The sequence below is a fragment of the Arachis ipaensis genome, chromosome B8 (assembly GCF_059453495.1).
Source record: "Arachis ipaensis isolate K30076 ecotype BB chromosome B8, ASM5945349v1, whole genome shotgun sequence".
Taxonomy (NCBI): domain Eukaryota; kingdom Viridiplantae; phylum Streptophyta; class Magnoliopsida; order Fabales; family Fabaceae; genus Arachis; species Arachis ipaensis.
Window position 1 is genome coordinate 9,352,294 of NC_142443.1, and position 27,324 is coordinate 9,379,617.

The 27,324-nt window shown below is 33.0% G+C and overlaps 2 protein-coding genes across 3 annotated transcripts; one reads left to right on the forward strand and one right to left on the reverse strand.

The window, feature by feature from the left end:
- Nucleotides 1-764: 764 nt before the first annotated feature.
- LOC107612344 (coumaroyl-CoA:anthocyanidin 3-O-glucoside-6''-O-coumaroyltransferase 2-like) lies at nt 765-2,506 on the reverse strand. The gene has a single exon (XM_016314097.3). The coding sequence runs from the start codon at nt 2,420-2,422 to the stop codon at nt 959-961; it is 1,464 nt and encodes a 487-aa protein (XP_016169583.1). The 5' UTR covers nt 2,423-2,506; the 3' UTR covers nt 765-958.
- Nucleotides 2,507-24,203: 21,697 nt separating this feature from the next.
- Nucleotides 24,204-26,534, forward strand: LOC107614516 (malonyl-coenzyme A:anthocyanin 3-O-glucoside-6''-O-malonyltransferase). Of its 2 annotated transcripts, XM_088496120.1 has the most exons (2): nt 24,308-25,707; nt 26,069-26,534. In XM_088496120.1, the coding sequence occupies exons 1-2, from the start codon at nt 24,336-24,338 to the stop codon at nt 26,086-26,088; spliced, it is 1,392 nt and encodes a 463-aa protein (XP_088352246.1). In that variant the 5' UTR covers nt 24,308-24,335; the 3' UTR covers nt 26,089-26,534. The 2 variants fall into 2 exon arrangements, with proteins under 2 accessions (XP_016172189.1, XP_088352246.1); XM_016316703.3 differs by lacking the exon at nt 26,069-26,534 and having other exon boundaries at nt 24,204-26,001.
- Nucleotides 26,535-27,324: the final 790 nt, after the last annotated feature.

Consider the following 27,324-nt stretch of genomic DNA (forward strand, 5'->3'; position numbering starts at 1 on the left):
AATTGACAACTAAGAGAGAGGACAGAGTGGTATGGAAATTTAATAAAAAAAAGGTATTTATTCTACTAACTCCTTTGTGTAGGTATTGCAGGCAGAGGTACTTCTGACAGATATCACAAGCTATAGCTTCACTAGTACTATTTGGAGATGATTCGTCCCACCAAAGGTTGAGTTGTTTACTTGGTTTGCACTGGTTGGTAGGGTGAATACAAGGAAAGACTGCATAGATTAGGTGTTATTGGCCAGAATGATAAGATGTGTGTTTTATGTCATAAGTCTGTTGAAACTGCTTTTCACTTGTTCATTGGTTGTGAGCTCATTTAGCAGGTGTGGTGTGCTTAGTTATTCACTCTTGGAAGGATATGGACTATTCCAGGTACGCTCAAACAACACTATGAAAGTTAGACGGATATATCAGCGAGAAAAATGGAATGGAAGCGGTGGTTGGTTGACTTTTTCGTAGTCATCTGAACAATTTGGCTAGAAAGAAATGATAGAATCTTCAAAAATGAAAGTTCAAGTGTGGTGGACATTATTAATAGATCCTTTACAAGTTACGATGAGTAGATTGGTGGTGAATCCTGTAGTTGTTGATGGCAATATCAAAAATGGCTAGGAATTATTATTTTTAGCATTATAAGTTTTTATTTCTTTTCTTTTGCTCCACCTTATTGTGTTGAGCTTTTTTATTTAAAAAAAAAAACATCAGTAGGGATTTGATGACAACAAATATGATTACGAAATCTTAATAATCATCCAGCATTATATCTCAAATAGCTATATCATCATTCACGACTTATTACACGGTCTCATCGCATCAAGACTTATTAATTAGTACACGAAATCTAACCAGCAATGCATGTCATCAACACAATAACACACACACATTATGGCATGCACAACAACAATAATTCTTATTATTAAACCTACTATTTCAGTTATTCATCAGGATTTGAAATCAAATCAAATCTCGAAACCCTTGTTTAAGAACATGAACAAATCTTTGATAATGGACCCTCTTTAACACCAATCCAACCTCAACCCCTCCCTCCACGTGTCCACTTTCAGCAAGAGATATAGCCTTTGATGAATGCACCATTTCAACTTTCTTAGGCCTTCCAAATCCAAAGTCAGTCTCATACACACCCAACTTGTGCGAAGCCATCACATGAAACGCACTATTCCCCAACACAAACAACTTCATGAACAATGCCTTCCAATTTTCCGCACCCTGAAACGGCGAACTCTTCATGTCGTTTATACCCTTTTCTATTACCTTAACCGCATTCACAAAACCGTCTTCTCCTTTAAGTTCCATCCTCTTAAGCTTTGTTTGGCACTGTGTTATGCAATTCCCAAAATAAGTAATTGGAATTGGATATCCGAGTAGATTGTTATTCCTACAATCAGCTGGAAAATGAAAATGCTCTTCTTCTTCTTCTCCTCCTTCATTGTTATCGTTATGTCTTGTAGTTTTAATTAAACTACTCCATACAAAACCACATATCACCATAAAGGTTGATAGATATTGCGGCGCTTTGTATCCGTTGCTTTTTTTCAATTTGTTCATCGCAAACCTTTTCATTGCTTCAATGTCTTCTTTACCAAACACAATTGTTGTTTTAACATAGTCCTCTTCCAATATTGATTCACCATTTTGACTTTGAGCTACGAGTTTGTCCTTCCATAATGTCCTCTCGTTAAAATAGTCTTTCAACAAAACGGCCTCGAGCTCATTAGGATCCTTCAATATTTCCCTATCAAAACAGGGTAGTAATGAATAGTGCTTCTCTAAGAGTGTTGAGTCAATAATTTCTTCCAAATTTATTATTCCACAAAGAGAAGACCAAAATTTCATAAAATGGCCACAACACCTACCGTCCATCACGTGACAATAGGTGATGGCGATGCAAAGACCACGGTTTGGAAAAACCGTGACCTGCAAGGCCACAAGTGGTGACACGATCGTGTCATCATTCTTGTCATGCGTGGCCTTGTCCATTAATGTTGGAACCAAGTGATCCAAATCTTTGACACTTTTGGGGTCATTGCTTGAAATATGATCGAAATTCGAAGCCGACTCGACGATGGTGAAGGTGACGGTGTCTTCATTGGTACATTGAATGAAGGGCTTGTGGGGTGGTGGAGGACATAGGAGGTTCCCGGCTAGAGGGAAGAAACGTTGTAGAGTAAGAGACAGAGAGAGTTTGAGGGTTGGGAGGGTATTTTGGTAAAAATGGTTGGTGGAAAAAGGGAAGTTATAGAAAAATTGGCGTCTAACGTAAATTGGACCTGTAAAAGGTAGGTCAAGGAATGTAAGGGGGAGGGATTTGATTTTTGGATCATCATTATCATGGTATGCTTTTGCAAGACCAACTTGTGTTTGTTCCACAAGCTTATGCTTGCTATGATGATTTTCCATTTTTTTTTTTTGGTGGTGCAACTTTGTTAGTTAAAATTGATAGGTGATGATGAGATAGCTATTATTCGAACATGTGGAAATTAGCAGAGAGGGTGTATGTACTTATATACTGGCTGATCATATCAATTTCCTGTTCAAAATTGAAGCTAAAAGCTTGTGGAAAGTATACGATTTTCCCCTAAATAATGGAGAAAAAACATAATGACTCCAAAGTGTTTCAATTGTCGTATGATGTAGCTCGTGTAGTGGATGACTTATTCAAAAATATATGGACTAGCTATTAACTTTTATTTAGAGATAGAAAAAATAATTATTCATGTATTTTTTTATTAGTTTAATTTTTTTAAAAAAAAATATGATATCAAAATTTTTATAATTGAAAAGTTTAGAATTTTATCATTGTTGAACCAAAATAAAAAAACAACATAAGACAAAAATAATAAAAAAAAAAAACTTATGTCACATTCACGCAAATTCAAAAAAAAAAATCGTACATAAAAAAATATATTAAAAATATAATCATTTATATATCTCTTTTTAACAATTTAAATTATTAGAAAAAAGAAATTTTATCACAGGAAAAATATGAAAAAATATTAAAGAATCATCATAATTTATTATTTATTTTGACCATCAATTTTAACTATTAATTCAATTTTTTTTAATAATAATTTAACAACAATATATTTTATCCTATATTTTTAAATACTAATAGCTAATTAATATATTTTATCTTACATTTTAAATATTAATCTATTTGTTTCGTATTACGAGTAAATAGCCAAAATCGTCCCTGAAAGATATCTCGATATCCATTTTGGTCCTCAAAAATTATTGTTAATTACATTTCTATTAAAATTAGTAGTATCAAAAAATATTTTAAATTTAATATTATCAAGAAAAAATTTAAAAAAATTATATAAGGACTAATTTGATTAATTTTTAAAATTTTAGGAATGAAAATGACTTACGTCTGAACTTTCAAGGACTATTTTGATTATAAATAACTTTTTTACATCTCAAGTGTCACGTGTCGCTGATCTAATGCCACATGTCACTGACCGACACGTCAACCAATCATCTTGTGACACGTGGCATTAGCCCTCTACGTCATTATATGCCACGTGGCACTTAACGTGACACATCATCATCCAATTGACGGAAGGACTAACGTGACCAATCGTGTATCTTTCGAGAATGATTTTGATTAACTTTATTTTTTGAGGACCAAAATGAAGATCGAAATATTTTTCAAGGACGATTTTGACTATTTACTCCTCGTATTACCGTAAAAAATAAATAAGAGCATACACTTGGATATATAGTTATACAGTCAACAATATATATAATAAATTGATTTTCTGAGTAACAACTCGGTCATATCACAAATAGACAAATAGTGTTTTCGAAAGAAAGTGAGGGGAAATTGCTAAGAGTTGATTTTCATTTTCCACCAAGCTAAGCAAAATGGATCGGAGTATTCAACGTCATTGCAAATTTTTTCTTCTTTTTATAACAATAACTATACGGCACATATTTTTGAGAACATTAATGTTAGAAAAAAAAAAGTCCAAATTTATCTTATTTAATATTTATTAATTATTGTAATAATTAATAAATATTAAATAAAATAAATTATGGTTATTTTTTGTTAATTTTTTTTTATTATCAAATATTTTCGTATTTTTTATAATGGGACATCAATGTCGCAAATTATCTTTAATACTGTGCAGCTATGTGTGTACGATAAAAATGTGTCTATCAACATGTGTATCACACTTTTTACTCAATAATATATTAATTAGGAGGTTCCAATGAAATTAACTATTATCCACGTGAAGTTGCAAGGAAAAGTTATCAAACGTAACGATATGTTGTAACTGAGTTACGTACGTCATCAAGCTTATCGCTATTGAGGTAACGTATTAAGTAATTAATTTTGAGTTAATATTTAAATTATTCTCAGCATCAATTTAGTCTTCAAAAATTTAATTTATTTAATTTAATCCTTCACTTAACATTTGTTGTTCATATTGGTCTCTACTCTCTAGCTTAACTTTATTTTTGTTACATGACCCTTAATAACATATTGAGATGAATTGCCGATTATTATGTTTAGGACTGCACATGAATCGGATAATATTCGCATATTCGCGGTAATTATTCGCATTCGATTCGAATTTTGCGGATATTATTCGATCCGCAGAGCCATCGGATCGGATCAGATCTGATTCGCACTATGGTAAGATCGGATTACGGATTTAGCAATGATATCCATGAATTCGATCCGCAAATCCGCATATCTGCACTACGTCTCATATAAATAGCATAATTTAAGAAAGTAAACCCTAATGTAATATGAATTTTAGTGTGTTGTTTTATAAATTTTATGATATCTTGTTTTTAATTTTTTATGTTGTACTTCAACTTAGAATAATTAAACTTAAATCTTGTGTTATTATGTCTTTTTGTTATTCAAGAGAACTTTTATTGATAATATTTTAAGAGTAAATAAGCTCAAACAGGTGAAAAATGAATTTTATGGATATTTTTTTGTAAAAATAGAGAAATAGAATCTTAAAATAGTTTTTTTTAATTATGCGGATATACCCAATATCCGATCCGATCCGATCTGCATGTATGCGGATCGGATCGGATCTGGCCTGAAAAAAATGCAGATATTGTATCCGATCCGATGAGTACAGTGCGGATCGGATAAAATTTTAGACTATATCCGATCCGATCCGATCCGTGTGCAGCCTTAATTACATTAGACTTCTAAATAATTATTTATTATGATAATTGAATTTTTTTATCTTAATTTTTTTCTTATAAAATCTTTAACATTTTAATTTTAATTTCACTTAAGAATTTTAAAATCTTCTTAAAAAATAAATTAAGATAAAAAAATTTTAATTGTCATATTAAATAGCTATTAAAAAATCTGCGTAACAAACGTTAAGTTTATTTTAGTTGTCGTTACTGTTTTAGAACAAAAATGGCAAAAAATTAATTTGAGTCAGGAATATAAAGTTAGAAAATCCAATTAAATAAATTAAAATTTTAAAAATCATATTAAGATGAAAAAGTACATATAGTAATAGAGAAATGTTAAAGGAGAGAATTATCAGAATTTATTATTTTTGTTTTATTTTTAATGATTAAAGATAATAAATTCTAATGAATTTCAAACATTTTTCATAATAATATTTACATGTAATGGATATAATATCGAACATGGAAGAATTCTTCGTATTAGAGGAAAATAAGAACAAATTAATTAAATCTAAAAGAAATAGGAAATAATTAATTTCATGGAAGTAAAATCTTAAAGAAGAAATTATTCTAATGACTAATTTTTTACATGATTGATTACATTACTGTTATTTCTGTTTATAGTATATATATTCTATTACTAATGAGAATTATCTAATTGAGTACAATTTTTAAAGACAATCTTACTCTTATGGTTGTGAAAAAATTCACAATGAACATTTAATTACAATCAATAGAAGAATACTTTATCGTAAAAATAATATTTCTATTTTATTTCTATTCTACTTTCAAAAAATAAAAAATTATCACCAAAATTCCATTGATAAAGATTAAGTTCATCAATCCAAAAAAAAAAAACTTATTTGATGCATAAATAATTTTAAATTAGTCCACTACTAGATATTACTAGATTACCGACGAAAGCTCCAATGGCCATTTCGGCAATGAGGTTACCGTTGGAAAAACTCAACAAAAATTTAAAACAAGAACCTATCTAACAGCGGAAGTATCAAAAATAATTTTTTCACAATCTGTGCAATTAAATAGGTAATACTAAAGATACTCCAAGCAACAAATATAATGTCAGAAATTAGATAATCAGACACTAGAATTTTAACGTGGAAAAACTCCCCAAAAGAGGGACAAAAAACCCATGAAACCTAATCCAGTAAAATCTTTCACTATCAGAATAATGGGTACACAAACAGTCTTCTTAGTGACACCAGGGCATCTCAACAATCAACAAAATATATCACCAAAACTGGTGGAATCAACATAAAATCTCCACAAAATAAGTATCTCAAATCAGACAAAAGAGAAGGCCATACAACTAGCAAGTTATATCCTAATGTTCATCTCTACACCAGGAATAACATACTAAAATTTCATAAGAAATGAAGCGAATTTACCAGGTCAATGTGATCAAAATGGCAATGCTCTTTTCCCCCCAATTTTCTTCTTCTCTTGATGCCAAAGAACTCTCTCTTCCCTCTGTTTTCTTTGTTTCAAACATGAGAGGCTTAATTCTCTCTCTCTCCTTGCCGTGGTTTATTAGCCACTCTTCTTTCTTTATTTATTTATTTTTTGTTTTAAAAAACTTGTGGGCCCCACTTAGTTGGGGACCCACTAACAAATCTCCCCCTCACCAATTCAAGTGGGGATAGGCTGCTCCACTAAGCCCGCCTTCTCTTTGCAGGAATCAAATTTTACTGCAGGTAAACTCTTAGTCATCATATCTGAACCATTATCCTCAGTATGGTTCTTCTCAAGTGCATATGACTTCATCTCAAGCACTTGACGTATCCAATGATACCTCACCTCTATGTGCTTCGATATGGAATGAAACGTCAGATTTTTGCTGAGATGGATAACACTCTGACTGTCACAAAATAACATAAACTTCTCTTGATTGATGCCTAACTCGTGTAGAAATTTTTTCATCCAAAAGAGTTCCTTAGAAGCTTCAACAACAGCAATATATTATGCCTCTGTAGTAGACAAAGCAACACATTTCTGAAGTCGAGATTGCCACAACACAGCTCCCTCTGCAAAAGTCATCATATAACCAGAAGTAGACTTCCTTGAATTAAGATCCCCACCCATATATACATCTGTGTAACCATCCAACACAGGTTGGCCACTCCCAAAGCATAAACAAACTCTGAAAGTACCATTAAGGTATCTGAGAATCTACTTCACTGCTTGCCAGTGTTCCTTGCCAAGATTAGAGAGAAACCGGCTAACAACTCCAACGGCATGAGCAATATCCGGCCTGGTGCAAACCATCGCATACATCAAACTACCAACTGCAGATGCATATAGAATCTTCTTTATTTCTGCTTTCTCTTTCTCACTTGTAGGACATTGCTGTGAACTCAGCTTGAAATGACTAGCAAGTGGAGATTAACAGGTTTGGAATTACTCATGCTAAACCTCTCTAAAACCTTCTCAATATACTTCTGCTGCGACAACCACAGTTTCCCATTCTTCCTGTCACGAGTGATACTCATGTCAAGGATTTTCTTTGCAGGATCCAAATCCTTGATAGAAAAGGATCTGTTAAAGTCTTTCTTAAGACTTTCAATTTTCTTAGTGTCATGACCAACAATCAACATGTCATCAACATAAAGCAAGAGAATTATAAAATCACCATCAGAGAATTTCTTAACATATACACAATGATCAGACGATGTCTTACTATACCCATGACCTTCCATGAAGGAATCAAATTTCGTGTAGCACTGCCTTGGCGCTTGCTTCAACCCATATAAGCTCTTCTTCAACTTGCATACAAGGTGCTTATTTCCTTTAACCTCGAAACCCTCTGGTTGTTCCATATAGATTTCTTTATCTATATCACCGTGAAGGAATGCAATCTTCACATCAAGTTGCTCAACCTCTAAATTCAAGCTAGCTGCCAATCCAAGCACAACTCGAATAGAGGACATCTTCACAATTGGAGAGAAAATATCCTCAAAATCAATACCTTTATTTTGCTCAAAGCCTTTCACAACCAATCGAGTTTTGTACCTTGGCCGTGAGACATTTTTATCCGCTTTTAATTTGAACACCCATTTATTCTTGAATGCTCTCTTACCCTTCGGCAACTTCACAAATTCAAATGTATGATTCTCATGCAAGGATTTCATTTCTTCTTATATGGCCTTCAACCAATCTTCCTTATGCTCATCAGACATAGCTTCCTGGTAATTCTTTGGCTCCCCAGTCTCAGTGTTCATCACATACTCATGAGAAGAGTATTTCTGAGAAAGATGACGCTCTCTAGTAGATCTTCTCAATTCAGGCACAACTGGTGGTTCAGGTGGAACTTCAACATCTGGCACCGCAGGTTGAGGTGTAGGTTCATCATGCAAATCATCACCATCATTATCAACTTGTACATCTCCCCCATCAACAGGAGGTCTAGTGGAAGGACCAGGTTCATCATCAGTAGAACGTCTAACAGTTATTGTTGGCTTATCTGTCTTCTCAAGATCTTCAATAGTTTGGTCTTCAAGAAAAATCACATCTTGACTTCTAATTATCTTCTTACTCACCAGATCCCGTAATCTGTAACCAAAGTCTTCGTGACCATAACCCATGAAAATACACTGCTTCATCAAGTTTAGACTTTTCATCTCTTGGAATATGAACAAAAGCCCTACAGCCGAACACTCGCAAGTGACTATAGGAGACATCTTTCCCTCTCCAAACTTTCTCTGGAACATCACCATTAAGTGGAACTAAAGGGAGAAAGGTTGATCAGATCTATTGCAGTCCTCATCGCTTCACCCCAAAAGGATTTAGACAACTTTGCATGAGAGAGCATACACCTAACTCTATCATTGATAGTGCGATTCATTCTCTCTACAACTCCATTATGTTGAGGAGTCTTAGGAACTGTCTTCTCAAACTTGATCCCATGTCCTTTACAATACTCTTAAAACGAACCCCTGTATTCACCACCATTAGCTGCTCGAACACATTTCAATTTCCTCCCTATTTCTCTTTCAACACTTGGATGAAAGTGTTTGAAGATACTGAGCACCTGGTCTTTAGATTTCAAAAAAAAAAACCCACACTTTTCGAGAATAATCATCAATAAAAGTAACAAAGTATGATGCACCACCTAGTGTCTTAGTATCCATAGTGCAAACATCAGTGTGAACTAAATCTAGAACATGTGATCTCCTATGAGGTTCAGAACTATGAAATGATACTCTAGCATGCTTTCCAACAAAACAATGAGTACAAGTATTTAAAGTTGTACTTTTCAAGGGAAGTGAGTGCTTCTTGGCTAAGACGCTTAGTCCTTTCTCGCTAAAGTGACCAAGAAGTATATGCGACAAATCAGAAGAGGAATCATCAGCTACATTCACATCTTCTTTGCACAAATTTGCTTGCAACCGGTAGAGAGTAGTGAGACTATTGTCTTCTCTAGCAACAATGAGAGCCTCTTTGGTAACCTTGCATTTTTCACTTCCAAAGGAAGTGCAATACCCCTCTTGATCCAATGCCTTCACTGAAATAAGATTGAACCGCATGTCTAGCGCATGCCTAACATTCTTCAACTGCAACTTGCATCCCATGTTAATTTCAAGCCACATATCAACCATACTAATGATATCACACACTCCTTTATCTCCCAATTTGATCTCGCCAAAATTTCCAGCAGTATAGGAAGTAAAAAATTCATGCCTCAGAGTGACATGACATGAGGCACCAGAGTCCATAATCCTAGTGGAATCATCACAGATAAGATTCACATAATTTTCATTATATGTGATAAGAACATCTTCATAAACAATAGCAGCATTTTCTTTATCACTATCTTTACCTTTGTCTTCGTTTCTTCCCCTTGATTGTTCTCTTTTCAAGAACCTACAATACCTCTTGATATACCCCGACTTGCCACAATGGTGACAAATGAACTTCTTTCTTGGCTTGTACTTTTCTCTTGACTTGCTTCGACTCTCTGACTTGTCGGAATTGTGAGGTTTTCTACTTTGACTTCTCCCCCGTGACTCTGAAACAAGTGCTTCTGACTAAGAGGAGGCATTAGTCAAACTTTGCTCTTTTCTTCTGGCTTCTTCATTCAACATGCTCTCTTTAACCATTACTAACATCAACTTTCCATTTGGACCTGAGTTAGTCAATGTCACAACTAGAACTTTCCAACTATCAGGCAAAGAGCTCAACAACAACAAGGCTTGCAATTCATCATTCAAAGTGATTTTATTATTTGTCAGTTGGTTCACCGTCTACTGAAAAATGCTCAAATGCTCCGGCATTGATTTACCTTTAGTGTACTTCATATTGACAAGCTTCCTAATCAAGAATGCTTTGTTTTGCACAATTTTCCTCTCATATAACTCTTTCAATTTGTTTCACATCTTCTTGGCATTCATTTCGGTGTCAACATGTGGATACACGCTAAGATCAAGCCATTACCTAATCAAAGCAATTGCATTCCGATTCAATTTCTTCCATTCAGCATCGGATTTGGTACCTTTAGATTTATCCCCCTCCACCGGATCATACAAGTCCTTGCTATACAACATGTCTTCTATGAGGGTCTTCCAAATCGAGTAATTTTGGGAATTCAATTTGACCATATTTGGCCCATGAGTATTTTCCTCCATTTAATCAGCACACAGATAAACAACCAAAATTCTGATACCACTTTGTTGGGAAAACTCAACAAAGGTTCAAAACAAGAACCTGTCTAACAGCGGAAGCACCAAAAATAATTTTTTCACAACCTGTGCGATTAAATAGGCAATACCAAAGATACTTCAAGCAGCAAATATAATGACAGAAATTAAATAATCAGACACCAGAATTTTAACGGGGAAAACTCCCAAAAGAGGGACAAAAAATCCATGGGACCTAGTCCAGTAAAATCTTCTACTATCAGAATAATGGATACACAAACAGTCTTCCTAGTGACACTAGGGCATCTCAACAATCAACAAAATACATCACTAAAACTCGTGGAATTAACGTAAAACCTTCACAAAATGGGTATCTCAAATCAGGCAAAAGAGAAGGCAATACAACTAGCAAGTTATATCCTAATGTTCATTTCTACACCAGAAATAACATACTAAAATTTCATAAGAAATAGAGCGAATTTAGTAGGTCAATGTGATCAAAATGGCAATGCTCTTTTCCCCCAATTTTCTTCTTCTCTCGACGCCGAAGAACTCTCTCTTCCCCTGTTTTCTTTGTTTCAAACATGAGAGGCTTAATTCTCTCTCTCTCCTTGTCGTGGCTTATTAGCTAGTCTTCTTTTTTTATTTATTTTTTTTTGTTTTAAAAAACTTGTGGATCCCACTTAGTTGGGGACCTACTAACAGTTACCAATAACTAAGCCGTAAAGAAACCCCAAAGACGTCAGTAATATTAGCAGGTTATTATTTTTTTTGTGGATTTTATTTGCCAAACCATTGGTAAGTCTTGGCACGACCTTGGCGTAATTGGACGCGCTAAAAATATTACCGACGGAAAATATTGTCGATGCTATATCTGTTGGCAAATACAGTGGGAGCGTTATTGAAAATATTATATATATATATATATATATATATATATATAAAACCTAGCCATCGATAAGTTTATTTCAAGATACATAATAAAAAATCGGTAATGCTAGAGAGGCATAAAAAACGGGTAAAATTTATTTTATTTATCATTTATTAATTGTCACAACAATTAATGAATGTTAAATAAGGTAAGTTATGGTTATTTTTTACTACTTTTTTTTGTTATCAAATATTTTCAATAAAAAATTTACTAAGAGAAAATATGATATAATTTATACTTACTTTTTACACATAAACACCATTGTATATAATTATTCATGATCTCTACAAAAAAAAGTGGTAAACAAAAAAGACAAAAAAAAGACGTACAACTATTTTTATCAAATTTTATTTCATCACTCATTTTCTCAAATTAGAAATGAAATAAAGTATATAAAAAATATAATTTAAACATTGAAAAAATTCAATATGTAAAGAATTTTGATAAATTAACTTGTATAAGATAAAAATGATACAATTTATAATCAAAATTATAAAAACATCAATAAATAGGAATAGAATAAAAAAATGAAAAAGGTAGGATACAATAATGAATAATAATATTTTATAGTTTATAAAACAAATCAAAGAATAAAAATAATGCATCATAAAAAAAGTATTGAATAGAAGAATAATTAGTAAAAAAATAAGATTTTTTTAAGCATGTATAATTTTTTAACGTGAATCAATTATAAAATATAGAAATTAAAAAAATAAATAAAATTATATTTTTTTAGTAAATTGAAAAAATAGTCACGACCACATAATTAATGATAGATATATAACTATTAGATAATAAATTATAAAAAAATATTAATAGAACTAATAGATTTGATATTAAAATAAAAAAGAGAAATATAAACCATGAATAAAAGTTTAGAATTTAAAATTAAAATATTTAAGATAAAATTTTTTTTTTTGATAAATAACAACTCAAACATTAATATGATAATAAATTATTTTTTGATAACATATATTTAAATTAATTAAATTAAATAATTGATATGATAAACTAATTATAATTGTTTGTATTAATAAAGTAAGTTAAATAAAAAACATCTTATAAATATATTATGTAAAAATTATAACACTTTTAAAATCATTAATCAAATATATATGAGACAAAAAATTAATGTAAATTAAAATAAAATTAATTCGTTTATTTTAGTCAAATCGAATAATTAATATAATTGATTGATTATAGTTAATATGATCAAATAAAATATTAAATAATTTAATATTTATCTCAATTAAATAAAATAAATGATTAGTTAATATAACACTTAAAATCTTTTTAATTAAAATACATAAGACAAAAAATTAATATAAATTAAAATAAAATATTATTTTAATTAAATTAAATAATTAATATTTTATTATTTATACAATCAAATAAAATATTAAATAATTTGATATTTATTTTAATTAAATTAAATAAATAATTAATTAATACATTTAACTTAATTAAATAAAATAAATTAAAAGATACTTTTAAACACATGCTGCGTCAACGATACTAAAGAAATTCGTTTTTAATAATATATAATAGATAAATTTTACCTCATTACCACGTAAACATTTAGGTTTTCGAGCATTAATTATATAATAGATAATTCTTATACTTATCACATTTTGAAGGTAACGAAAGTCCGAAAGGTGTATTACTATATTTATTACCATGAAATTTAGCATGTTCTTTCTCTCTGTTTAAGTTCTCCCTTGCTTCTTAAAATTCAAGGGTCAATAACTCAATATTATAATAAAATAAGAAATTTCACTCCATGAAAGGGAGTATTACCCGTAATTGTCAGAAGAACTCTTAATTAAACCGATAAAATTATTAATTTATTAGTTTAATTAGTAAGTTACCAATTGAACAATTTAAATTATAATTAATAAATATAAATTTAAAAATATAATTTAATTTATATATTATATATTTTTTAAGAAAAGATAAATATAGGCTAAGTTACTGTTCGCAAAAGGATTTAAATTTAAATGTAAAGAGAAATTTTTATTTTGCTAATTATTGACTTACAATTTTAACCAATTTGTATCGTTTTTTTTTAAACGGTCAAAATATTAGACGGGATTATTTTAAAATTTGATTTATCGATTTTTTAATTGAACTGATCGATTCAATTCGATTTTAACAACTATGATACATCACCACAACTAATTTGAATGTTTTAGTTTTAAAATAGTTTAATTTGGCTTTTCAATTGCTTGAAAAAGTAGTGTTTGAATTGTCACAAACTTGCATTGAATCGCAACCTGATAACTCAATTAGGGATGATAATGGATAAGATAAGATATGATTTGAATCGGACCCAACTTCCTAATCCAACACGTGGTCAACCCGCGAGTATTCAATCCTACCCGTAGGTTTTCACAAATATGAAATATTATTATAAAACCTAATAAACGGACCACGACGGCACGATGCTGAAGTCTGAACGGAGCATAGAGCACGGAGAGTGCTAAAGTCTGAATAGAGCATGCGAGTAGTCGAACACGGAGCACGACGACCAAGCTAGCAAGTGTCAGCAACGTGAACGAGTAGCGCCGGCAAGGGGAGTGAGGGCAGATGCGGAATTGCAGAGAAATTGAGATTTGAGAGTTCTTTGGGAGTTTGGGGGGTTGTGAATCTGTGATCTGAGTGTAGGTTGTGATATAATGTAATTATATATCACTAAATAGAATTAGTTTTTGTATAAATAAAAATATTAAATTATTAATTTTTTATCTTGGCCCAATGATAAAGATTTTTTACGCTAAATGAGGGGTCTTTGGTTCAACATTCACTTACACTACGAAAAAAATACTAAGTACCGTCGGATTTAGCGTCGCGCATTAGCATCAGTATTACCGACGAATTTATAGACGGTTTTCATGTAGAATTCGACAGGTCAAATCAATACCGACGGATTTTCATTTCCGACAGTAAATTCGCCGGTAATAGTTAGAGGAAAAATGGAGAAAATAGGTGCAAAACGTAGCATGGGATTTATTGGCGAAAAAATCCGCCAGTAAACTCATTTTAGTGGAACGCTGCGTTTTGATGACCGCAGTGCGTTACCGTCGGATTTATTCACCGGTAAATCCGACGGTAAGGAGTTGAGCCCTGAAATTCAAAGCGCGAACTCTCTCCTCCTTCATTTCGAAATCTCCTCTCTCTCTCTACCCCTCTTCTCGCACTTTCTCTCTACCCATCTCCTCTCCCAACTGCTCCATTATTAACATCGCTACCTCTACCCCCTGTCGCCATGCACCTCCCTCCTCTGGTCCTTTGCTTCGTTGCCTCAAGCTGCGCCTTTACTCCGTGAAAAATCTGCACAGCACTGCCTCGCCACCACGACGAGGAGTCTGCTATGCCGCCGGCCACCTCCTCCATCACAAGTAAGTTAGCCGTTTCTACCATTAATATTTGGATTTTGTTGTGAAATTGGTTTCAATATATGTTTTATGAACAAATTTCTATAGATTTAGGGTTTAGAGTTTAAATTATGTTACCGTGAAATTGGGTGTAGGATTTGAAATTAATTACTATAAAATTGGGTTTAAGGTTTGAATTTTATTATTTTAGAATTTTGTAACAACTCAATTAATTATTCAATATTATTGGTAACAGTATGATAATAAGGTATGTTATTTTATTGTATTTATATTAATTATAAATTTAATATAAGAACGGAAATAATTTGCTTCAGGAATACGACTTTAGTTATTTAAGAAAATTGATGATTTTTTGTGTAAGGATGTCAAATAAAAATAGTTATATATATTAAGAAAAAAATTATATAAGACCCGAGATATAAACATGCAAATTTGGTTATAATACTGGTATATTCATTATTTGCTGTGTGTATATTTTGATAAATTCTTTTTGTTATTTGATCTATAAATTATGAAATTAAAATGAAACTTTTTTTAACTATAATTTCTAGTTGGCCATTATCAATAAATAGTTGAATTTTTATTTTGTACAAATCTAATCTTATAACAATTCAATTATGTTTTATAATGTATTTTCATGTGATATAGATTATTACAAGTTTAAATAATAACTTGTTAGGCACATTTCTGTAGATTGAATGGCTAAGTTGCTAAGTTTAAATTAGTCATATTCAAGGATTATTTATCACTCTAAGGTATACGATTTTGGTCCTTTATCTTACATATTATGTTTCCAACCTTCATGAGATTAAGGATTATTGCTTTGCATTTGTATTATAAAGGCTCTTTGTTTAATTAAGTTTAATTGTAATGAATTTAATTGAGTTTTGAATGATACTGTGAATTGAGGTTGGTTCACTACAAAAAAATAAGATTAAAATGGCATTAATTTTAGGACGGTTTTTATAGAAACGCCATTTCTCCTGTTAATTCCGGCGGTTTTAGCTTGTGCCATAATATTTGTTATTTTTGTGGCGGTTTTTGTTTATTGTGGCGGTTTGAAACCGCCACTATCATTTTTTTTCCATCTTTTAAATTCAGATGTGTTGTATTTGACTATATCAGAGACTTAGAGTGATTAGTGTGGCTTCTCAATAAAAAAGGGAATGACGAACCCTACTCCCTTGCCACTGTCATTCATCTCTTCGCTGCCGCTCATCCCCTCATCGCAACTCATATCCTTGCCATTGCAAGAACATCGTAGTTGCCTTCAGCAAGTTTTCGATCTGGCATCGAAGGTTTGTCACTGCCGCTTATTTCACCGCCATTGTTCATCTCCTCGCCGGCACACATCCCCTCGCCATATCAAGCAACATCATGTCGTTGCCTTCAATGAGGTTCTGGCTTCGATCTGAAGGTTAGTCACCGCCACTCATTTCCTTGCCGCCTTTATTTATCACCTCGCTGCCGCAAGCAATGCCGCTATTGCTGCCTTTAGCGAGCCTCTGCGATTTGGTTCTTCCTCTTCATATTTTTAGATCTAGTTCATGCTCTAGTAGGAAGAAATAGAGAATGTATGTTCTTTTTTTTTTATTGTGTATTTTTACTTTGATTGATCTTCTGCGTTGTTGTTCTTGTTGACGAGGGTGCTAGAAGTGGTGGAATTTTACCACACGTTGATGAAGAGAGAACCATCGCAACCGTCTCGACGCGAATGCAGCTCCAACGGAATCGTGGAGAAAGTGCTGGCTCCGGCAAATGCACGGAATCACGGTAAGTGCTCTATGTTTTTCAATTTTTGCTAAATTTACAATTATGCTCCGTGATACTGTGAAAATCAACTAATTGATGAGTGGATAATTTATACCCTTTTGGCATTGTTTTTACATAGTTTTTAGTATGTTTTAATTACTTTTTATTATATTTTTATTAGTTTTTATTCAAAAATCATATTTCTGGACTTTACTATGAGTTTGTGTGTTTTTCTGTGATTTTAGGTATTTTCTGGCTGAAATTGAGGGACATGAGCAAAAATCTTATTTAGAGGCTAAAAAAGGGGCTGCAGATGCTGTTGGATTCTGACCTCCCTGCACTCGAAGTGGATTTTCTGGAGCCACAGAAGCCCAATTAGCGCGTTTTTAATTGCGTTAGAAATTAGACATTCTGGGCTTTCCGGAAATATATAATAGTTCATACTTTGCCCGAGATTTGATGGCCCAAACTGGCGTTCAAAGTCAGCCTAAAATATCTTGGCGTAAAACGCCCAAACTGGCACCAGAATTGGAGTTAAACGCCCAAACTGGCACCAAAGCTGGCGTTTAACTCCAAGAACAGCCTATGCACGAAAAAGTTTCAATGCTCAGCCCAAACACACACCAAGTGGGCCCCGGAAGTGGATTTCTGTACAATCTGCACTTAGTTACTCATTTTCTGTAAACCCTGGTTACTAGTTTAGTATAAAAACTACTTTTAGTGATTTATTTTACATCTATCTTATGTTCCTATTTTGATATTGTACATGTTTGGAGGCTGGCCTCACGGCCATGCCTAGACCTTGTTCACTTATGTATTTTCTACGGTGGAGTTTCTACACCCCATAGATTAAGGTGTGGAGCTCTACTGTTCTTCATGAATTAATGCAATTACTACTGTTTTTCTATCCAATTCATGCCTACTTCTTCTCCAAGATATACTCTCGTACTTAATTCAGTTAAGTCAGAATGAAGGGGTGACCCGTGACAATCACCCAATCTTCGTTACTCGCTTAGCCAAGGTCGCGTGCCTGACAACCGCAAAGCGATCTACATGATGTTCAACGTAGTCATTGGACGACAGCTGGAGTATATTCTCTTGGGTTTCTAATCTAAGATTAGAACCTTCGTGGTATAGGCTAGAATTCTTGGCAGCCATTCCTGGGATCCGGAAAGTCTAAACCTTGTGTGTGGTATTCCGAGTAGGATCCAGGATCCGAAAAGTCTAAACCTTATCTGTGGTATTCCGAGTAGGATCTAGGAAGGGATGACTGTGACGAGCTTTAAACCTATGAATGTGGGGCACAAGTGACAGTGTGCAAAAGGACAATGGTCCTATTCCGACGCTAGCGGAAACCGACAGATGATTAGCCCTGCGGTGACAGCGCAGATGGATTTGTTTTCATTCGAGAGGATCATACGGCTTGCCATGGAAGGAGGTAACGCATGGTTGGAAGAAAGCAATAGGAAAGCAGAAGTTCAGAAGCAACAAAGCATCTCCAGACGCTTATCTGAAATTTCTACCAATGAATTACATAAGTATCTCTATCCTATTTCATATTTTATTTATATTTTAATTATCAAAACATCATAACCATTTGAATCCACCTGACTGAGATTTACAAGGATGACCATAGCTTGCTTCAAGCCGACAATCTCCGTGGGATCGACCCTTACTCACGTAAGGTATTACTTGGATGACCCAGTACACTTGCTGGTTAGTTGTGCGGAGTTGTGAAAAAGAGTTGAGATTACAATTGTTCGTACCAAGTTGTTGGCGCCATTGAGATCACAATTTCGTGCACCACTAATCAAGTTTTAATTTCGCGGCAAGGTGTTAGGGTTTTGATTCTTTGGTGTGTGAGTATGAGGTTGAGAAAGATACTTTGAACACCTTAGTTCCTGGCATAGTTTAAATGTATGGATGGAATACACTGCATCCGTCTGAAAATAACTGTCGGTGCAGTACTTTCTAGTTATATTTAAATTATGAAAATGGCTTCTATGCAGATGTAGGAAGATCTAATTCAGAAGGCAAAATGGTTGTTGAGTCGCAGAGAGACAGTTAAGTGTTTCGACGGCATTGGGCGTAACCACCGTTCCCTTCACATACATGGTTCACGTCCTTAGTCTGGTTGCCATCATCTTGGTCCTTGTCTGGAACATTCACTTCAGGGGTGGCTTGGCCTGGGACGCTGATAACAAGAATCTCATCTTCAATGTATCTCTCTCTCTCTCTGCTATATTTTACAATATTCAGTATCTATTTGTTCATTTTACCCCAATTCTTGGAGATTCAATTTCATGGTAAGTTAAATGTAAGGTTAAGTTAGATAGTTTCTACACATTTCTCTATAATCAAAGGTTACCCCCATGTTGGATTTGTGAAAACCGTGAAGGTGGATATATGTCTAATTTTAGGAGAGGTTATGTCAAACTTTTTTTGAAATAATATAAATGTTGAAGGATTTGTGTAGTATATACGCTAATTAGTGTCAATAATATATTCTCTTTGCAGACATGACGACAGGTGGCAGATGTAGATTAAGTGGGTCTCGTGGTCGTGGTAGAGAGAGGATTTCTACCGAATTTCTAGGACTGCTTAGTCCTCGCCCTTTACCTCGACTATCCCATTGACCCCTGTGACATTACCGGTAGGTCCAGCGGACCAGCCGTTAATCATGGTCCCAAAAACATCTTTTTTTAAGGAAAAAGAATCTTTTAAAAAAAGATGTAAATTGTAGCTTCTCAAAAAAGATGTTTATTTTTTATTTTTCTAGTGTTTTTACTTTTACTGTTAGAAATTTGCCAAACACACTAAAAAATAAAAAATATCTTTTTCCGTTGAAAAAAGATCTTTTTTATCGATTTAATGGCGCCCAAACAAGCACTAAAAATTGAACAAAGAGTAAAAATTAACAAATAACATATAACAAAAAATTAACAGATAACATAAAAAAAAAACTAGATCCTTTTCTGAATAGAGAAGACCACCACAGATGAAGGAGAATGATGACGACGCTGATGGAGACATCAACCGAGAGGAAATTGTTGCTGATTCGGTTGGGTGAGTAACGGTAAGGTCGTAAGGAAGCTCTGCTAGGGTTTATACAATGGGTGCTACTAAAATATGTTTAGGTTAGGGTTTGAATGATAAAATCAATAAAATGTATATATATTTTAAATTTATATTTTTTAATTTAATTAATATAGGTTTAGGTCTACGGGTTGGTTAGGTTCTACACCACCAGAACCATTATCCGGACCATTACTAGAGAGTATCATCGGTTCAGTTCGGGTTGTACCCGATTATCCATTGGTTTTAAAACCAATTTAATTGGCTCGATTCAGGTTCGGACGTGTAATCGAGTACGCGATACCTGTGAACACCGTACCCTTAAGTTTGCTAATGTTTGTTAATTATTGCTTGAATTAGTTGTTTCTTTATTTATTTTAGGGTAAAGTATTAAATTAGTCCTCTACGTTTGGGCATAATCCTGTTTTGGTCCTTAAGGTTTAAAGTATCCTATTTGAATCTAAAAAGTTTTATTTAGCTTCAATGTAATCCCACCGTGAGGTCAAAGTTAAATAATTAATGAAATGTCCTACATGGCAACAGTACAAGAACAAGATCAATAATCTGGAGAATAAGTACAAGCTCCAGAGGCACAAAATCAATCGTGGATACATTAATATATATATTTATTATTTTTCTTACAATTTAAATAAAATATTTTCTATAGAACTAAGGAGAATGATAAATAAATGTATTGATATATTCTCGGTTGATTTTGTATCACTGGAGCTTCTACTTATTCTCCAGATTATCGACCTTATTCTTGGACTGCTGTCATGTAGGACATTTCGTTAATTATTTAATTTTGGCCTCACGGTCGGACTACATTGAAGCGAAATGAAACTTTTTTGGATTCAAATAGGACACTTTAAACCTTAATAACCAAAATAGGATTATGCCCAAACATAGAGGACCGATTTAGTACTTTACTCTTTATTTCATTAGTTGATTTCAATATGTGTAGTCTAAGTCGTTGGATTGTGAGGCGACACTGGCGGAGACCTTCAAGTATAACCATACGTTGAAGGCCAACAAGGAGAAATTTGCTAATGAGTGGTATGCGACTCATTCTGTTAGTTTCAATTAATTCTAAATTTGAAATTTATTGGGTTTAAACTCAATTAATTGTTATCTTAATCACAACGTGTGTTACACGAGAGGACTACACGCAGAGATTGGAGGTCACGACACAACAATCTCAGCTGCTTAGTACTAATGGGAACGACGATTCTGGCTCCAATACCTCAGTGGTAGATCCTGATAGGGTCTAGCGCGAGACTGACTCTAAGCCCCACAAGAATCGTCACTTCGCTTTGGGGTTGTTCTTCTCCAGCGGTCTCTGTACCTCCACATTGGCGGCTTCATCTGCCTCTGCCTCTGCCACCAACCCTACCGATCCCGAGATAGTTGTCGACTTGAAGGAGGAGATGCAGAAGCTCACACAAGAGCTTCACCAACAAGCTCAACAGTTTGAGAAGAGGTACAACGAGCTTCTTGCATGCATTGGAGACACCGTAGCCATCAACTCGCAGATGATGGAGAAGTTAGAGCGTTTGCGAGAGAATATGGAGATGTAAAACGAACATATGCGTGCTGGAGGCAGTGGCAGCGCTGCTGGTGGGGCACTGACATCAGCACCTACTCCGCCGCCTCAGCAGGTGGAAGAAGGCGACGACGACGATTACCGGAATCTGCAGGGTTTATGATTTTAATTTATTTTATGTCTATTTCATTGTATTCTACTTCTGGGACATTTTTTTATATTCAAACAATTGATATTTAATAAAATTATTAGTTGATTTCTAGTAATTTTAAATTTTTGTCCTAATTATATTAACAAAAATTTTTAATTTTACTACTAATTATGACTTAATTATCGAAAGAAATTATCGTAGGATTTACTGGCAGAAAAATTTGACAGTAATTGGGCGCCAAAACACATAATATGGCGCCAAAGTTACTGTCAGAATAATCCGACACCATCAGCAACTTAATCTCGACATAGTCATTAAAAATTCAATGAAAAATCCGCCGATAAATAATTTCTTGCGTTGTTCATACTGTCAAATTAAATTCGATGATAAATTTGACGATACTCAATCCGCAGCTTACCTGACCCGCGTTCAAATCCACTTTTTTACTTACTCATGGTTAATTTCACTGTTTATGAAAAAGATGATAAAAACTGAGATTCCTAATTAGAAATAGAAATATCCTAATTCTCATTTCATAAAAAATCTCATTTGATGGCAAATTCAGCTTTTTTTTACATATAATTTTACTGAGTTAATATTTAATTTGGTTCTTGAAATTTGAGATTTTATTCAAATTTACTTCTAAAACTACAATTAACTCAATTTGAACTTCAAAATTTACAATAATAATTTGCGTTAGTTTCTGAATTAATTTCTATAAACGACATGTTAATTTTGTACGTTAATTTTTTAAGATTTAGACTCTTCACCTACTTCTGACTGAAATTTATTAAACTTTATATAAACTTGAATGGCTCTCTAACGTCCTCACAAAGACGACAATAACAAGTTCAACTTAAAAATTTAGAATTTAAAAATAACAATTAAATTTCTGAAAATTTTAAGAAGTCTCGACACATAAAACATAAATAAAAAATTAAAATCACAGTAAATTAATATATCAATGAACATATTATTAATAAAAATTAGTTAAAAAATTAATATAAATTACGATTACAAATTTCAAAATCCAATTTAAATCTATTATAATTTGAAAGGATAAATTAAATCTAACCTCAAAGTTTAGCCAAACTAAATATTAACTCTAATTTTACTTCGCATAAAAAATAACAACTATTAGATTATCCACCATTTGATTAAATATTCTCTGTTGGTAACCACTATTAGATTATCCACCATTTGATTAAATATTCTATGTTAGGTTGTGAGTGGAATATCTACCTTCAGAGCATAGTAATCAAATAAAGGACGAAGAAGAATATATAAAATTTAATTTTGATGTAATATTAATATAAAATTATTTTATATGAGTATTAAATTATATAATATTATATTAATAAAAATAACTATTTTTTATATTACTAATGAGTTATAATTCAAATGACATAATTTTTCTATACTCATTTAAGAGGTCGCAAATTTGAGTCATCCTATTTTTAGTAAATAAAAACTATTTTTTATATTATTTATATATATAATTATCTAAAAAAATAATTATAATTATATAATTGTATAAAATATTTTACATTATTAATAAATAAAAATTAAATTCTAAAAATATCGCTGACATATTCAAATCCATCGTGGATAACAATTAAAGGCCACTAGCTATCTATAAACATACAATATTAACACCAAAGAAAAAAAAAAACTAAATCAAATGGGCGTGAAACATACGTTTCAACGGCTGATAATTATATTGAAGTCAACTTTGATTGAGTAAAATACTAAAATATAAATGGATTTAGTTTTTGAGTAACAGTGTAAGGCCAGCTAACTAATTTTTTTCAATCAAAATTTTTAAAATTATTTTATTTATTTTAAATTTTAAATTTTAAATTATAAATATTTAATTCTAAATCATAAATTATAAATCTAAACACTAAAATTAATTAATATTAATTAAAAATTAATTTTTTATATTTTTTAATTTTATACAATTTTAAGTATATTTTTTAAAATCATATATTATCACATGCATATAAATAATATTTAATTCATTTATCACAATAATTAATGAATAGTTTCGCCCTAAATTTGTTTTAAAAATAACCTATATAGTGTTGATAAGTAGTGCATAAGCACAGTATTTTTTAAAAAATAACTTATTATTAGAAATTAAGTTACCTCTATAATAACTAATTAAACAAAATTTAGAAAAAAATTATATTAACTGTGAAATACTACCTAATACAATTTTTTTTTATTTTTCGAAGAGAAATATTAGAGACATTAAAATTTATTAGTTTTGGCTATTATTTAGTTATTAATTTAATTTTTTTAATTTAATTCTATTAATTGAGTAATCTAATAATAATATATTTTATTTTATATTTTTAAAAGATAAATTTTAATGGTTTTTTAACCTTCGGATAGTGGAAATAAATAACTATATGAAAAAGTTTAGGGATCAGCAATTTTATTAAATTTTAGCCACCATGTAACCAGTAAAATAAAAATGAATAATCCCACATCATTAAATGAAATCTCACACCATTAAAAATATTATTAATTATTACTTGATGGCCATAAATCACAAAGTTGCTGGCATAACACTCCTCTAACTATATAAATTTGAAGATATACCCGGTTGAGTATTGGTGCTTGGATGCTGAAATGGAAAAACTTGGTGATGATGAGCATAAACTAGTTGAAGAATCCAAAGTAGCACCAAATAATCCCAAAGCCACATGTCTTCCCCTTACATTTCTTGATATATCATTGGCAGGTCCAATCTATGGTAGACGCCAATTCTTCTATAATTTCCCTTACTCCACCCACCATTTCCTCCAAACTACATTCCCAATTCTCAAACGCTCTCTCTCTCTCACCCTTCAACGTTTCTTCCCTCTTGCCGGTAACCTCCTATGTCCTCCACCGCCACACAAACCCTTTATCCGATGCACTGAGGAGGACTCCGTGGCCTTCACAGTCTTCCAGTCCTCATCGGATTTCAACCATCTCTCCAGCAACAACCCTCGAAGTCTAAAGAAATTGAATCAACTTGTTCCTAAATTGACTTGCAAAATAATCCATCATCATGATACACTTGTTTTTCCAAATTTGGCCCTGCAGGCCACGGTTTTTCCAAACCGTGGTGTTTGCATCGCCATTACCTACAATCACATGATAGATGGTGCGTGTTGCAGTCAGTTTATGAAGCTTTGGTCTTCCCTTTGTGCATGCGGAGGAATTGATTTAACATTTCTTGAAAAATCAACACCTCCATGTTTCAATAGGGGAATACTAAAGGATCCTAACGAGCTTGAGGCCATTTTTATAAAACATTATTTTCAAGAGAGGGAAAATTGGAAGAATAAAGTCAATCAAAGTCAACCTTTCGATTCAACCGTTGCTATGGAAGAGGATCATGTCAAGGTAACGATTGTACTTGATAAAGATGACATTGAGAGAATGAAAATCTTCTCACTGAACCAACTGAAGAAAAGAGACGGATTAAAATCGCCGCAATATGTATCCAAATTCGTGGTGGCGTGTGGTTTCGCATGGAGTAGCTTGGTTAAAGCAAGAGCAAGAGATAGCGCGTGTGAAGAAGAAGAGAACATGAAAGAAGAGTATTTTTGTTTTGCGGCGGATTGTAGAGGACGTTTAGAGTACCCGGTACCGGAAACGTACTTTGGAAACTGCATAACGCAGTGCAACGCAACGCTGAGAAGAAGTGAACTCAAGGGTGAAGGTGGTTTTGTGAACGCCGTGAAGGTCATAGATAGGGCTATAAACGACATGAAGAAGGAGCCGTTTCGAGGCATGGAAAATTGGAAAGAGAGATTTTCAGACATGTTTGGGTCGGGGAGAGTGTTGGTTGTGGGAGGGTCACCAAAGTTTAAGGTTTATGAGAACGACATGGGTTTCGGAAAGCCTTGCAAGGTGGAAATGGTGCAGTCCCTCAAGGGTTTGTCCATTGCTGAAAGTGGACAAAACGACGGAGGAGTCGAGCTTGGTGTCGTTTTGAAGAACAAGAGCCAACGTAAGACTTTTCTTAATGTCGTTAAACAGGGGCTTAAAGCTTTGAAATAATCTTCTTGAGAATTTTAGTTATCATAACTAGCTAGTAATAAGTGGATTATTTGTGTAGCAAGTCTTCATTTATAGTCATATAAGTAAACTTGCAAGTTGCAACATTATTACTATTGAGTTCAAAATATAGAGCTACACAAATCTATTATTCTATTATATATATATGAAAGTTAAATCTCAAATTAGTTTGAGATTCACGAAATGCACCAATTTAGTCTTTGACTTTTTAATTGTATTATTTATGTTCTCGAGATTGAAAAAAATGCACCTATTTAATTCCTTCCCGTTTTTCCGTCTAAACTGCTTCCCAGCGGCAATGATGTGGCAATGAATTACCACGCTAGTACTCAACGACGCCGTTCTCTCCCAAACTACTAAATTCATTCAAAGCAGCAATAACTTCGGAGAAAGAAGAAGAATGGTTACTCTTTTTCTTTATGGCCTTCATGTTCCTCTGCTGCTTCTTAGAGCGCTTTCTTTTTGCTTCCAACTTCTTCAGTCGCAACTCCTTCATCTTCCTCCACTCCTCCTATGTCTCTGTTGGAAGGGAACATGTTTTTATCAGATTTGTTGTGTAAGGTATTGGCATGTTATTAGAATAACTCCCGATATTTTGATTATTATTATTGCTGTTGTTATTATCTTCATCTCTGATGAGGGGTTTTGGGAATGAGAATGAGAATTCGAATATTGATGTTGTTCTCTTGATCTTCTTCACTGTTGGGTCCACACCAAAATGACCGTTCATTGAAAGACCAAGGCTCAGCTCAATCTGATCTCTTGTTCTGTATCTCCATCACCATGGCGATGTTGTTGTTGTTGTAGCTCATGATGGTGATGATGCTTCACGGACATGAACCTTTTTAGCAGATTTCTTAGGAAATTGCTCATGCGAGTTCTGCTGTTCTCTCTTTCCTCAACAACTTGTGCCATTGAAAAATTTGGAATTGAAACAACAAAAAAGAAGAAAAAAAGTTACCTTTTTCAGGGAAGTAAGAATACTCAGATGGCTCAAAATTCACGAGGACTTAAAAATTAAGTTTGTTTTTGGTAGGTAACCGAAATTTGGTGATGAACCAGAAGAGAAACAAGGTCAAATCAAATGGTTTTTGTACCTATGCAGTGAGTGAAAACGAACAGGAAAGAAAACGAACTAGGAAGAAGAAGAAGAGTATTTAGGGTTAAAAAGGGGCTCAGGGATCACATTGGGTTTAATACTTTCAATTGCCACATTATATGTAACCGTTAGACACTCCAGCGTGGCAATCCATTGCCACATCACTGCCGCCGGAAAGCAGTTTGGAGGGAAAAACGGGAAGGGACCAAATAGGTGCATTTTTTTCAATCTCGAGGACATAAATAATGCAATTGAAAAGTCAGGGACCAAATCGGTACATTTCGTGAATCTCAGTGACTACTTTAAGGTTTAACTCATATATATATATATATATATATATATATATATATATATATATATATAACTAATGTTATAACTAAAATGTGATACATATTATTTTTTCATTACAATTACAATCAATTTTTTTTTCTAAAATTAAATAGTTTTCTC